General features: G+C 41.1%; 2 protein-coding genes across 2 annotated transcripts; both read right to left on the bottom strand.

Annotated features, from left to right (window-relative positions):
* Positions 1–1133: 1133 nt before the first annotated feature.
* LOC311002540 (upstream-binding factor 1-like protein 1) lies at positions 1134–4427 on the bottom strand (the record flags this gene model as incomplete). Its single annotated transcript, XM_083993934.1, has 7 exons — positions 4326–4427; positions 4035–4210; positions 2600–2662; positions 2259–2308; positions 2046–2127; positions 1286–1354; positions 1134–1181 (listed from the first exon to the last, which is right to left on the bottom strand). Exons 1-7 carry the CDS (start codon positions 4357–4359, stop codon positions 1134–1136), a joined length of 522 nt encoding a protein of 173 aa, XP_083850060.1. The 5' UTR covers positions 4360–4427.
* Positions 4428–7035: 2608 nt separating this feature from the next.
* On the bottom strand, positions 7036–13558 carry slc4a1b (solute carrier family 4 member 1b (Diego blood group); the record flags this gene model as incomplete). Its single annotated transcript, XM_083994150.1, has 16 exons — positions 7036–7116; positions 7280–7453; positions 7842–8011; positions 8191–8432; positions 8540–8706; positions 8791–8880; positions 8996–9244; positions 9363–9557; positions 9685–9833; positions 9916–10119; positions 10230–10440; positions 11515–11699; positions 11833–11875; positions 12357–12429; positions 12952–13087; positions 13402–13558. 16 exons carry the CDS (start codon positions 13556–13558, stop codon positions 7036–7038), a joined length of 2526 nt encoding a protein of 841 aa, XP_083850276.1.
* Positions 13559–13862: the final 304 nt, after the last annotated feature.

The following is a 13862-nucleotide window of genomic DNA, read 5'->3' as shown; positions in this document are numbered from 1 at the left end:
CAACTAGTCTCACTCTGGGACTCACGTTTTCCCATGGTCATTTAAGTCGCAACCCACTTTTATAGAATTCAAATCAAGATTTTTTTAAAAGCCTTTAAAAACTCATTTTGCTCTTTATTGAACAAAGTGCATTTTACCATGACAACTGCATGTACGGAAGTGAATAAAAAAATATCAAACTGCACAAAATGGAAACCAACAAAACGATATATTTGACTTCTAATGCATCTCTGCATTCAGAGCATATTCACAAAAGTGAATAAATATCAAATTGCACAAAATAAAGACCCACAAAACAAAACAAGATTCACTGCATTCAGACCACATTAATAAGAAACTGATATCTCTGCATTCAAAGAAAATAATAAGAAACTGAGGAGGACCATTAAGACTGCATGTGTTCACATGACGCATGCCTTTCAATACAAGTTATTTAAAAAATAAAAAAAAGACATGTCCAACATCAGATGTGCATTAAATATTATTTACTTTTTTGACCAGCTGTCCGCGACCCATCCCAGAACGGGTCCGCGACCCACTTTTGGGTCCCGACCCACCAGTTGAGAACCACTGCTTTATATAGCACAAGTTTATTACAAACGTTCATTCTTTGTTGGGTTTACACAGAAGCAAATGAAAACATTAAGAAAAGTTAAAGGGAAATTCTTTTTTTATTCCAACCATTTAAAACAACAATAGTAGGCAACCTCTTAAATATTCTTTTTCATCAACCAATAATAAAAAAAAAAATACAAGTGGCTACAAGCCACACAGCTTTTCCTCAGAAATAATGTATGCATTGCATATAACTATTTAGAAGCAGAAGTGGAATACCTGCAGACTACTACAAAAATAAAGTAGTCTCATTTGGTGGACTTGGTTCATCAATATATCAGAACATTGATATGGGAATGCACACCATGTAAACACAGCAGATGAAATAACGGTCTGCAAACAGTAGGAAACATTGAGTGAAAACTATTAAAATCTATTTCTCTATTAGCTTCTTAATCTGAGTAATGTCAGTTGTGGTTATTTTGGCATCAAAATCACCCACTGAGGCAAATGTCCATCCAGCTCTGGTCTGGACATGACATGTGTTTGAGACCTATGCAGTCCAGCTTATCCACCATCTAATATATGTCAAACATGATGTCCCCGTCCTCTTCCTCCGCCGCGCCCTGTGGATCAACAGTTGATTTCTTTAAAAAAAAAAACATCTGGATGGATGTACTGTTTTATAGCTGAATACAAAAGTACATGAAATAGATTTAAGTTTTCTAACCTTGTGCAACTCCTGACTGACCTCTTCCTCCTCACTGCTGCTGTACTCTATCTCGTCATCTTCTGAATCCTGCGTGACATGTGGACAGAGTTTGTAAAGCCTGAGTACACCGTGTAGAATATATTTCTTATGACTTAACACCACTGACTACTTCCTAATGAGCATCTACTGCTTTAACAATCACTGTAAGACAGGCCATATTATCAGAGGGGTATCCACATATCATATCAAGTAGATGTTATTGAGAATTAGTGTGTTACTTCATCAGTAGTTCACATTACCGATGGCAAGTTCAAGGCTGGTTTCTCACTGACACCAGTTCCCATTTCTTTAGCATCAAGGCGCAAAAGTTTCTGCAAAGAAAAGTATACTGTGAATTTAAGACAATAATGATAATATAGGACACATAAAAATGTTCTTGAATTTATTACCCAGGGCTTACATTTTCAACTATGAAGCAACAGCTCACCTAACACACTGAAAATGTGTTCCTTGGACTTGACACCTGTGCAGAAACCTTATATTCTTTTCATTTTATTTTAGTTTTTATGCCCCTCTCCTTTACGACCGACAGCAACTGTGATCTTCTAAATGACCCACATTTAGATTCATTCAGCTTAGACTGCTGCTTTAAGACTGCTTAAACTGATTTTTACCACAACCCATAATAGTATGAAACAGTCTATATCAAGCAGATTGTGTGTGTGTGTGTGTGTGTGTGTGTGTGTGTGTGTGTGTGTGTGTGTGTGTGTGTCCATACCACTTCACAGCGCACTCTGCACTGCCTCTTCTGTTTGTCAGTCAATTTTTGCAAATGTTTGCTGCTCACTGACCTGGTCCATCTTTGGAAAAGTCAAGTTAATATATGACAATCCATAGAACTTGCGTGTGTGTGTGTGTGTGTGTGTGTGTGTGTGTGTGTGTGTGTGTGTGTGTGTGTGTGTGTGTGTGTGTGTGTGTGGATGTGTCTTACTTAGGAAGCTTGGCAGGGTGACCCACAAAAACGTCAGTATACTGGTCAACCTGGGTCAACGAGAGGTCTCACATTAATATATCTATTTATGATTTGGAACCAGTATGACATAATTGCTACCAAATTCTGTTACAATGAATAAGAATATTATAGTATGTATCTTGGGGAATGAACCACATAAATAGTAGCCTACATTTCACTTCATAACTAGCACTGGTTGGTAAGATAAGTTTCATCTGAAGTGACATCCTCCTTATTTGGAGTAATACTTCTTATTATCTTCTTATTTAATACTATGTTCTTTTGTTGTTTGAAGTCATTCTTGTTAAGGATCTGCTTACCTCGCTCTGAAGGCCATTTTCAGCTTCATCAATGAGCTCTGTGAGGGACCGAAACTTGCGCATCTGAGAGCCAAAAGCACACAGGATATTACACTTAACTAAATTCATTGTCTTCATGGTTTCCAGGAACATTTGGCCCAGTATTAGTATAGTGCACTGTTCCCTCTAAGGTGTTTTACTGTGCACTTGCACACTGCTCCCCACCTCTTTGCCCAGAAGACAAAAAAAGTTGCACACACAAATATCCCCGACTAGTTTACTGTTTATTTCTCCCTAATGTGCGCTTCCAATTGTGAAATTTATGACCTTAACCGTGGTCTGTAGCGCAACTACGATTTAAGTTTTTGCTTGACAATTATTACTGTTAATATCAAGAATGCTTCTGCGCCAAGAGTTGATGACACCAACTTGATGTTAGTTATTTTTTTCATATTGTTCATATGGCAATAAATGCAAAATATGTTTTGCCAAAACAATATTGTATTTTGTTCTCATTAACTGTAACTGACCTAGATATGGAGTAGCCTAGGCAATGTTGTCAAAATAATCTGTTATTAAAGCAGAAGTAAGCGATCCGGTGGTTTTGGCTAATGCTGCGTTCCAGGCAGGCTTTTGAAACCGTAAATTACAGCTTCAAGTCACAACTTACGACTTTGTAGCGTTCCAGGCAACCCACTCGTGTTTTTCCGACCTGTTTTACCTGTGAAAGTCACTATAACGGCCACTCGTAACTTCTGACCCGTGAACTCGTACCAGATCGAACTGGTACGACTTCACAGGTCGGAAAAACACGAGTTACGGGCTGCCTTGAACGCACCATAACAGTCCTCGTCCCTACGTCACCACATTCACACGCATCCCTTGGCTGCACACACAGCCCTTCATGCCGTTCTCTCTCCTCATTGGATAAAAACTGTAGGATACGATAAATGTTTTCTCCTCGGCTCAGAGCAGAGCAGAGTGACTGACAGACCCGTGTTTCGGTCCAAACACTCTATATAAGTGATTGCTGTTGGAAGATATAACTATTTAAGACTTATATTAACACAAAAATATTGCTTGCTTCTGCTTTAATCATTATAGTAATAGCCAATTGTATTGATATCTGGAGTTGGAGAGGTGAGGCCATAGCACCAGCATGTGGACGTACTTGAGCTTTCGCTCACAGTCGCTCAAGCAGGTCATCAGGGGAGTTGAATTTCTGCTCAGGAGTTTTGAAAATTAGAGGGAACATTGGTATAGTGATCTTATAAAAGTCACTGACTGGGATAAACCAGATAACAACTTAACTTTAATGATACAGGAGCCCCAAAAGAGCACATTTTAATAAAGACCAATGCACGTTTATGATGAAAAAGGGAATTAATTCCTGCAACCAGCAGACATTTTAAATTGTGACGTCTTCTAAATGAAATATGCAGGCTATGCAGTTCACCTTCAGCAAGATCTCTCTCCACTTTTCTTTGCATGCCTCAGGAGAGAAAGGAGGGAAAGCAACCCTGGTCCAGTCCAGAACAGCCAGGGTCCTGCTGTAAGAACACACACTGGAACGTGTAGGGATGCTTTCTTTCATTGCGGCGAAAAGCTTCCGGAGGTTTTCTTGGCTCCAGTCTGTCGTCAGAGCACAAGGACAGAACAGTCAGCCAAATAACTGCGATTGATCAAACTGTCATTGTTATTAGTGTAGGCTATCTGATAGCAGAAATTATGTTTGAATTACACCCACCAGAGTTTTCAGTCTCTGATTCGGGTCCACTCATTTCTCCAATACAATGTGTTTCTTCGTTAAGGAATCAGCTGGACACATTCAGAAGATGCTCAATACAACACGAGGAAGTTAAGTTAGCTAAGATACAGAGCTTTAGTTACCTCACCGACGTCACAAATTAGCAACGACTAAAAACGAGTAAAAGAAAAGTTATATTCACAAACCGCCCTTGTTACTGTCACTTCTCCCTACAGAATAAAAACACTACACAGTCTCACAACGTGGTTGGTTTGTGTATCTCTCTCTCTTCAGCTGGCGAGGTCCCTCGGAGGCAAGTCAAGTCCCCGTTCATAGAGGAGCCAATCAGAGACAAGGAAAGAGAAACGTCACGTAAAACAGCCAATGGGATTCACGCTTCTTTTCCTTCTTTGTGGTAATTAGTGGAATGGCGAACTTCACAAACCTGGACCCAGAGCGCCACCTATTGATCCGGAGTGTGTAGGATCTTGCTGATTAGATGTGAAACCATATTATTTCACTCCTTCTGCCCTTTTAACCCCACTTAAAGCAGATATCACTGGCACGGCCGTTTCGGCTAATGCTGCGTTCAAGCAGGCTTTTGAAACCGTAAGTTACAGCTTCAAGTCACAACTACGACTTGGTAGCGTTCCAGGTAACCCGTAGCTCGTGTTTTTACCATCCTGTTGTCTGTGAAAGTTCCCTATAACGGCCACTCGTAACTTCCGACCCGTGAACTCGTACCAGATCGAACTGGTATGACTTCACAGGAAGGAAAAACACAAAGTACGAGTTTCTTTGAACGCACCATGAGTTAGCAGCCCCCGCCCTTGTCAGGCATCAATTGGTCCTCGTGCTACGTCACCACATTCACGCGCATCCCTTGGCTGCACACACAGCCCTTCATGCCGTTCTCTCTCCTCATTGGATAACACTTGTATCCCACAAGGAAAATTTTCTCCTCGGGTTACAGCAGAGCAGAGTGACGGAGAGACTGGTGTTTAGGCTGAAATACTTCATGTAAGTGATTGCTGACGGAAAATAGGACTATTTAGGACTTATATTAACAAAAACATTCCACTGATATCTGCTTTAATTATCTCTGTCAGTTTAGTTTAGTTTAGTTTAGTTTAGTTTAGTTTAGTTTTATTATGGATCCCCATTAGTCCTCACCTTGGTAAGGACTATTCTTCCTGGGGTCCAGACACTCATATGTGACGATCAAAACATAATACAATAACTTACAGAATTAGATAAATGACAAACAACAAAATAAAACAAAATAACAAGAATAAAAAATATTTTACAAATACAAACCAACTTTAACTTTTCAAAACCTTAAATAAAAAATGAAAGTTCTTTACTAATAATGGCCTCTTTTATTTTCTTTTTGAATCTCCATTTATTTTCAATGTTGGTCATATATGGTGGGAGCCTATTCCAATATGTCACTGCTCTCTACTGCTCTGTACATTACAGTTCTCCTAAGTTATTGGTGCTACCTTATAAATATACATGTTATTTCAAAAATAACTAAGACTAGCCTAGTTGAAAATGCATAGTCAATGTGAATCATTGCATTGCTGATTTATAGAAGCTTAGTGGTTTGGACAAGTTTTCAGGACAAGAAAACTTGTATCAAAATGTATTTTATGAGGTGGTTAAACATTGTGTCATTCACAGAACAGTGGTTGAATATAATCAAATAAATAAACATGGCAGGAACTATGGGTTTACAAAAGTCTCACAACCAATTAATAAAAGAGGCAGACATTCATGAAGAAAGACAACAAATGTTTACTTTGGTCAAATTTTAATCAATCAAACTGTGTCATTGGGGTCAATGTCAACAACAACAATAAGTTGACCAGAAAGCAAAAAGTAGCCTATAAAAGATGGCCACATGCCAGTGAAAGCAGTTTGATGGGTCTTTTGGGAGGTAGTTTTTATTATGTAGAGAGAGAGATGACAAGAAAACAGCAACATCACACACAATATAAATTTCATCAACACACAAAATTCAACCTTTTCTCTCTCAGCTTTGTTGTCCTTTAGATCACCAGTGTTTGCTAAATACACTCTGCTTGCCTCATTGCCATTTAAATCATCCCCCATTCATTCATTCATTCATTTGGATTTTACTCACCTCAAGCTATTGAATACAACGAGTCAGTAGTCACATGTTATGATGACAATACATTCAGTGTGTGATTGCCTGGAAAAACATACTGTTCTGGCTATTAACACTTAAATGCCTTTGATCCAGCATTTCAGTCTGTCAATTTTCTGGTATGAGTGCTGGCATGACTAAAGATTTCATGTGTAAGTGCATTGTCTGATGCATTTATGTATTCATTTTCTGGTGAAAACATGTCGATGTATACATGATCTTTCCAGCTTTCGTATAAGGCACAATCAATAACACAATCAATAAAACAACACAATAAAAAGAAAGGAATCATCCTGAATGACTGAATGTTGAAAACGCTTCAGGAATGTTTGACCAAGACACTTTTTTTTTTAAAACAAGATATTAATGCTATCCATATTGATGTTACAAAGATTGAATCTATAGCTGCATTTTGTTTATTTAGAAGAATAAAACAAAACATGTTTGTGCTCAAAAATGAAAATTTGAGCAATAGGTATATATAAAATAAATATAATTTTGTTAAAATAAAACATTTACGGCAGCAGTCATTGAAGATATCTACAATGGCATTTGAGATTCACAGTATACATCCTGCCCTGGCTCCTCCTCAAAAGTCACTTTAGCATCGTCCGCATCCAACTAAAACAAGCACAGAAGAATAAAGTACAGCATTAGGATACATACAGTTCAATACACACAGAGACACGCATATCCTATACAACCTTTTAGGCTCATTACTAAGCGTATTGCATAATGCAGTATTACCGTATTGAGGACATTCAATTGATATTATATCACTTACACATTTCATTTCCAGCTCAGTGAAGAGACGCCCAGTCATTATCATGCGCAGAGGGATGGTGAGGATGAGTATGAAGGGCAGAGCAAGGGACACTGGGCTGGACTTCACAATCCAGAGAAGTGCAAGACACACTATCTGGATGGCTGTGAACAAGTGCATTCGCCCTGTGCTGACCTGTGATCAAGATACATAAACATAAGGGTTAGACAAATATATTGAATGCGCAAGAACAAAACATGGACATACACATGTTTACATATGAGATAACTGAGGTTTTCCATTGTAATAACTCTACTGGTTCTAATGGTTTTCCCATCAGCCTCAGCTGTAGCCTACATTTAGTAATAGTGTTTATAATTGTTAGCATGCTAAAACACAAAAATACATTTACCTAACACAACATGTTAGCTTTGTCATCATGAACATATTAGCATGGTAACATTTGCATTTAGCTGAAAACAGCACAGTATCAAACTGAGCTGGTCACATGTCTGTAGATTTGTTTGCCTGCTAATGAAACGTAGGGACTCTGCAAGTCACCCTGCAACTATGGGACTCTTACTCGGGTGGCGTAGGGTTCATCGGGGTGGTATTTTTTCGGGATGAGCAGAAGCAGTATACGATCCCACAACTGGATGCCATTTAGCGATGTAACTCCCATGTAGAGGAAGATCCCAAACAAGGCTGACATGGGGATCAGCTTCAGGATCGGCTCCATCAGAATAGACAGACCTCAAAACAAATAGATATTCAGATAAAGGATAGGCTTAGCTACTGTCTTTTAATCAAGAGCGCTGAAAATCAATTAGAGGCTATTCTGGGAGTATAGCAAGATCTACATTGTAAATGATAAACCCGTCTAGACAAACACTTGTGGGTCAGACACAAAGATTAGATAAGACAGCACCTACCGACTAGCAAAGCCACCAGAATGCCACTGACCCGCTGCTCCAGCACTTTCTCTATCACAGGTTTGGGTCCTTTGCTCATGACAGTTAGGGCATTGGCGTGGGTGACAGACCGCACCGTGGCAGCGCTAAGCCATGGCACACCAAATATAGCACCGATCCCTCCCATGCCAACTAAAACCAGCAAGTCATAGTGGAAACCAGAACCTTTGACCATCTTCCTCTCTGGTTTACTCACAATCAACCTGTTAACAGACACATTTGGGCCAAACATTGGTAAGGGGCACGCAAATGTCACATTTCTGAGGTTGAATTCATCGAGGGATTATGAAGTTGAGAAGTTATGACTCACGTTGTGATCTGAGACTCCAGGAAGATGAGAATGAAGACAAGCAACGCTGGGACACAGCATGCAAACATCAGCCACACGGGGAAAGGCTGATACTCTCCAAAGGGGTTGATAAGCCAGCCTCTTTTGGCCGGGTTGGAAACCATCAGACCTTTTGGAACAACTAGTTTCTGTGCAGAAAAAAAGTTATGAGTTACTGATGTGTACTGTATGTATTCAGCCTATGGCGGGAAGCTTAAAAAACATGGTCCAACCTGAGTGTAGGTATCGTCAATGCTGTAGTCCACGACAATCATGAGAAAAATGGCGATAGGGACACCAAAGTCACCAAGTAAACGTCGCACCTAGTGAGCACAAATCAGGGATGTTACAAGTGGAAAACTTAATCTGCTGGCAAAAAAATCTACAGGAGAAGAGACGATACATTGCCTTTGAAGTACACAATTCCAGCCAACTCACCTTTCCAGGAAGAAATGTCCCGTTTTTGAACTGGCGCAGGAAATAGGCAATGAAGAAACAGCCCAACATGAGGCACATGGAGAGCAGGGCGGTGTTGGGGTAAGGTGGCTTAATAATGTTGACAAGAACAGTTGTATTGCCGGTAGAATTGTCATAGATGATGTCCTCAACCACCCTTGGTTTCCAGGGATTTTCCACAGTGTCATTCAGATGATCATAATTCAGAATCAGAGGATGTGCCTGAAAGGTCTATGAAAGAAAAAACAGATCAAAGAAGATTATAATTCGGTCATGAGCTCTAAAACTACACAAATTCTAATAATGTCAGATGAAATGTGAGAAATCAAAATGGATAATTATGGTTTACCCTCCCCAGCTTGGCAAAAGTTTCATAGATGAAGATGAGGGAGATGAGTATGGAGAAGATTTCCTGGGTGAAACGTGAGATGAAGCGGACCAGGAAGCTGCCCTCAAAGGCCACGATGACCACCACAATGATGACAAGCCACACTCCGACCCACACTCTCCCAACAATGTACTCAATGTCCTGGGACTTGCAGAACTGAGTGCAGCAAAGTGGGGATGGCATTTTGCAAATTTAGTAAGCACCTCAAAGCTAGATGAACAGAAGCTATTAAAACGATCTCCATCTGAACTGAATGTGGATATAAGTCAGCATTACAACTTACAGCAAAGAAGGCCTCCTCAAACACTAACAGAGGACCAGAGAAACCAATGACCAGGACAGGCTGAGCAGCAACAAAGCAGAAGATGATTCCCTGGATGCTGGTGGAGATGAGGAGTTCTGGGACACCCATCATATTCTCCACCTTATCAGCTGAGGTGGGAAAAAATATATAATTATTGAGTCTACTTCATGCAACAGCAATAACATGTCACATACAAATATGAACACGCACCCAGCAGTCCTCCAAAGGTGATGGCAGGAGACAAGGCGGCAAAGTAGATGAAGATGACGGCAGCAAGGACCTGGACATTGAGAGCATCTGTGAAGTCACTCTTGTAGTGCTGGAAGCGTCTCCTGAAGTCACACATCATCCCGCCAAACGGTCGACCCGTACGGGCCAGGGGGTCTTCAGGAGGAGGCCCAGAAGCTATGGAAACTATAGGGCAAAAGAGTTGAAATCTTAAATGAAAAACATACATTGATAACAGAAAATGACTTGCTTTGTTTCCATGTCTTATATTGTTGCTGTGTGCTGACGGGACCCACCCCTACGAGGTTTAGATTCCAGGAGAAGAGCAGGATCAGAGGACTGGAACCGGTCTTGCAGTAGTTTCTTCTGAAAGCTGATGATGGAACCAAGCATAGCTTCGCTCTGGATCTCCGTAGGCGGGATGACGATGCTGCAGTCCATGAAGTCAGCCATATTGTCCGTCAGCTCTCGGGCACTCTTTGCCTTCAACGCCGACTGATTGAACACCTGAAGTGGAGAGAAGGGAGTTGGATGTGAGTACGGGCATGTTGTCGTAGGGTTAAAGAGATTTTCAAATGGAGGTCATATCTAAGAAAAACTATATGAGGGTAGCAGCATTCTCAACCAGTTAAAGGGATAGTTCACCCAAAATTGAAATTCCACTCATTATCTACTCCCCCTCATGTGGACTAAGGGCTGGGAGAAGTTTCAGAGTCCTCCGTGGCTTCTCTGAGTTACAGGGGGTCTCGGCGTAGCAGTGCATGTCAATATAACGGTTGCAAATGGATACCAACTGTCTTCGTAACAAAAAAACACACCAAAAACCTTCCAAATACCTCCATGCTGCTCGTATGTAATGTCCGTCTTGTATTGAAGCCCCGAAATTAAATAAGTCTATTTTTCAAGCTTGTTTGTAGCGGAAGCTCCTCTTCCCGGTTCGTCAAATTTGGACGAACCAGGGTCTGTCCTCTTCCCACTTCGTCCAAATTTGACGAACCGGGAAGAGGAGCTTCAAGAAGCTACAAAACAAGCGTGAAATATAGACTTATTTAATTTTTTTCGGAACAATTTCGCATTTCGGGGCTTCAATACAAGACGGACATTACGTATGAGCAGCATGGAGGTATTTGGATGTTTTTTGGTGTGTCTTTTTGTTACGAAGACAGTTGGTATCCATTTGCAACCGTTATATGGACATGTACTGCTACGCCGAGACCCCCTGTAACTCAGAGAAGCCACGGAGGACTCTGAAACTTCTCCCAGCCCTTAGTCGACATGAGTGTGAGTAGATAATGAGTGAAATTTCGATTTTGGGTAAACTATCCCTTTAATGAAAAATAGAGAAGAAAAAGTGCTCTTTGGATAAAAAAGAGGGAAATTACAAGAATAGAAAAAAACTCAGTGTTGTAGTCAAAAGGCCAAACATGTCACTAGTGTAAGATGTGACTGCTGATATTTGCAGGTGATTGCCTTTTTTAAATGCTGACTGACTCTGTTATGCAACTAAAAGCCATTATAAAGTTCAGTAGTTATGGGTTTTATTCTTGCATCATAGCCAAGCAAAAACATCAGCTTACTCACTTTGTCAGCCATTAGTGCTGCCATAGAGCGGCCAGTCTCATGGTAGTCCATGTCCGTCTTACTGGGGCCAACAAGAACAAAGATGAAGCGTACAGGCACCGGAGACTCCAAGGCCGAGTCCAGCACCACTGCCTCCTTCAGACGCACAAACACAACTGTGGGCTTCTCCAGAAACTCCAAGGCTCCTGTTTCAAAGACAAACAGAAATATTTTGGTCAAAGATACATCAATAAATGCGAAAGCGATCAAATGTGCATCCAAGCACATATACACAGCTACTCCAAATACTAAATGAAAACAATGCAAACAGTGGCTTACCTACTAGCACCATGGAGGCCTCAACACGGTCAGATTCATCCGTCTGCAGTGAACAGAGGAAGTGAAGAAGCATCAGACTTTGCCCTTTAGTATCACTATATTTTAAAATAGGACTTTTAAAAGTGAAATGTATTAATCCTGAAATGTATGAGTTTGTATTTTGGTGCTTTCCCCTCAGAGAAACCTACTTTCTGACTATTTGCAGTTGTATGCAAATATTTAGTTATGCATAATATCTGCAAACATGGTAAGAATTATGTCACTGACCTCAAAAAGGAATAGGCTACCATCGACTCCAGAAATTTAAATCAGTTAATCCAAATCTTATCTAATTGATAAAAAATGAGAAAAGAAAAAAAGAAAAGGGAAAATCTATCAAAAAACAGGAGTTTCCCTCACTCCACTGAATGAGTTTGTAAATGGTCAACTGCCAGGAGTCACTCTCATTTTAAAGGCTCACCTTTGTCATTATCATCTTATGTTAATAAGTACATTCAGTTGGATGATCCCATCAGTGAACTTACCCTTTCTTTGACTGAGAACCTCTGCAGGTCCATCCCACCAGCCAGAGCCTGGCTCTCTGGGTCATCTGACTGGCTGCAGAGAGATAACCAGAGTGGCTGAGTTTGTGTCTGGCAAAGGAATGAATGGCCGATGCAAACCTGGTCTAAAAGTTTAATTCAAACCATAATGTGGGGAAATAACAGGGAAATCCTTATTTTTTTTAGGGTAGAATATGTTCAAAGGCATGAAAAACAATATAAAACAAAACACTTAATTTACATGTCACATTACCAAAAAAAAAATACTTATCATTAAAGTAATGAATGCCTTCTCAGGTTTGAGTATGTGTCTCTTTGGGCATTTTCCAGTGGCCTGAGCTTAACTGAAGTAAACACAGCTCACCTTTAATAAAGCCTGGAGCAGTCAGGGTGGTTACAGCCCATAATAACAGGTTTGATCTCCACAGTAGCTAAGTGCTCTGTTCAACTTTCTCTGTGCATTGTGCTGAATTGTTCCCAGCTCACAGGGATCTGTGCACAACAGCATCAGCTAAATGCCTAAATGTAGGTCATTTGTGTTTGAGTCACTGTTGTGTGATGTCTTGGGGGGGGGTACCTGCGGTTCTGAAGCAGAGCCTTCAGCACGCCTTCCCGGTCTGCAGGCCTGATCTCCTTCTTGTTAACCATCTCGCCGACCATTTTCTCAGCGATGGTGGGAAGGCTCCGCTCCTCACAGTCAAAAATGGTCACACCTTAACAAAGTAACATGTTGGAAGTGGATCAGGGATGATAACACAGAGGAGAGCGGCGTTTGTGTGTTTTTAGGGTAGTTTCGGAAATAGTGAGAGCTAGAAAGAAGTGCTGAGGGCGCAAGAACCTGCTGCTTTAATCATGGCTCTCCCATGTTGACATACTGCCAGAGGAAACTTATGGAAACAGCCATTACCTCAGTGGTTACCTTGACAACACCTACTACCTACCACAACCTGAGGAAAATGAAAATCTGATGCTCTGGGATAAAACTCATGCCCTTGTTTTTTTGGTTTGGTTGATCCTCCACACTGACCTGTGGCCATGGTGCGTCGCAGCTGGATGAGGCTCTTGAAGGTGAGGTAGGAGATGTGCGTGGACGCCCACACCCCGGACTGAGGGTCGAAGCTCTCCTCGTAGCCCGCCCATCGCCCCGTCTCCTGCCAGTACGTCTCCTGCTTCTGGTCATTCATTAGCTCCTGCAGCTGCACGTACCTCTGAGGGCACAGTCAGACACAGAGGTAAAGAGTAGCTGATGTGGACATAACCGTGGGACACAGGCAACAAGCATGCTTGTGTCAGTGAGACTGAGTGTGACAGTTCTTCTGCACAGGACAGGTGTGTGTATATTAAAGTTGCACCTCCCACAACTACAGCTTCTGTATGCGGTGAACACATACTGTGGTTTCAGTGGCCACTTCCTACTTGTCACTGTGAGGGAAACATACAAGCAAATATTTGGTCGTGTCGCCCTCTGACCTGAGGAAAAATGTAAAT

The sequence above is a fragment of the Trachurus trachurus genome (assembly GCF_905171665.1).
Source record: "Trachurus trachurus genome assembly, chromosome: 19".
In the NCBI taxonomy this organism is placed as follows: Eukaryota; Metazoa; Chordata; class Actinopteri; order Carangiformes; family Carangidae; genus Trachurus; species Trachurus trachurus.
Note: the sequence above shows the minus strand (reverse complement) of the source record. Positions and strands in the feature narration are given on the sequence as shown.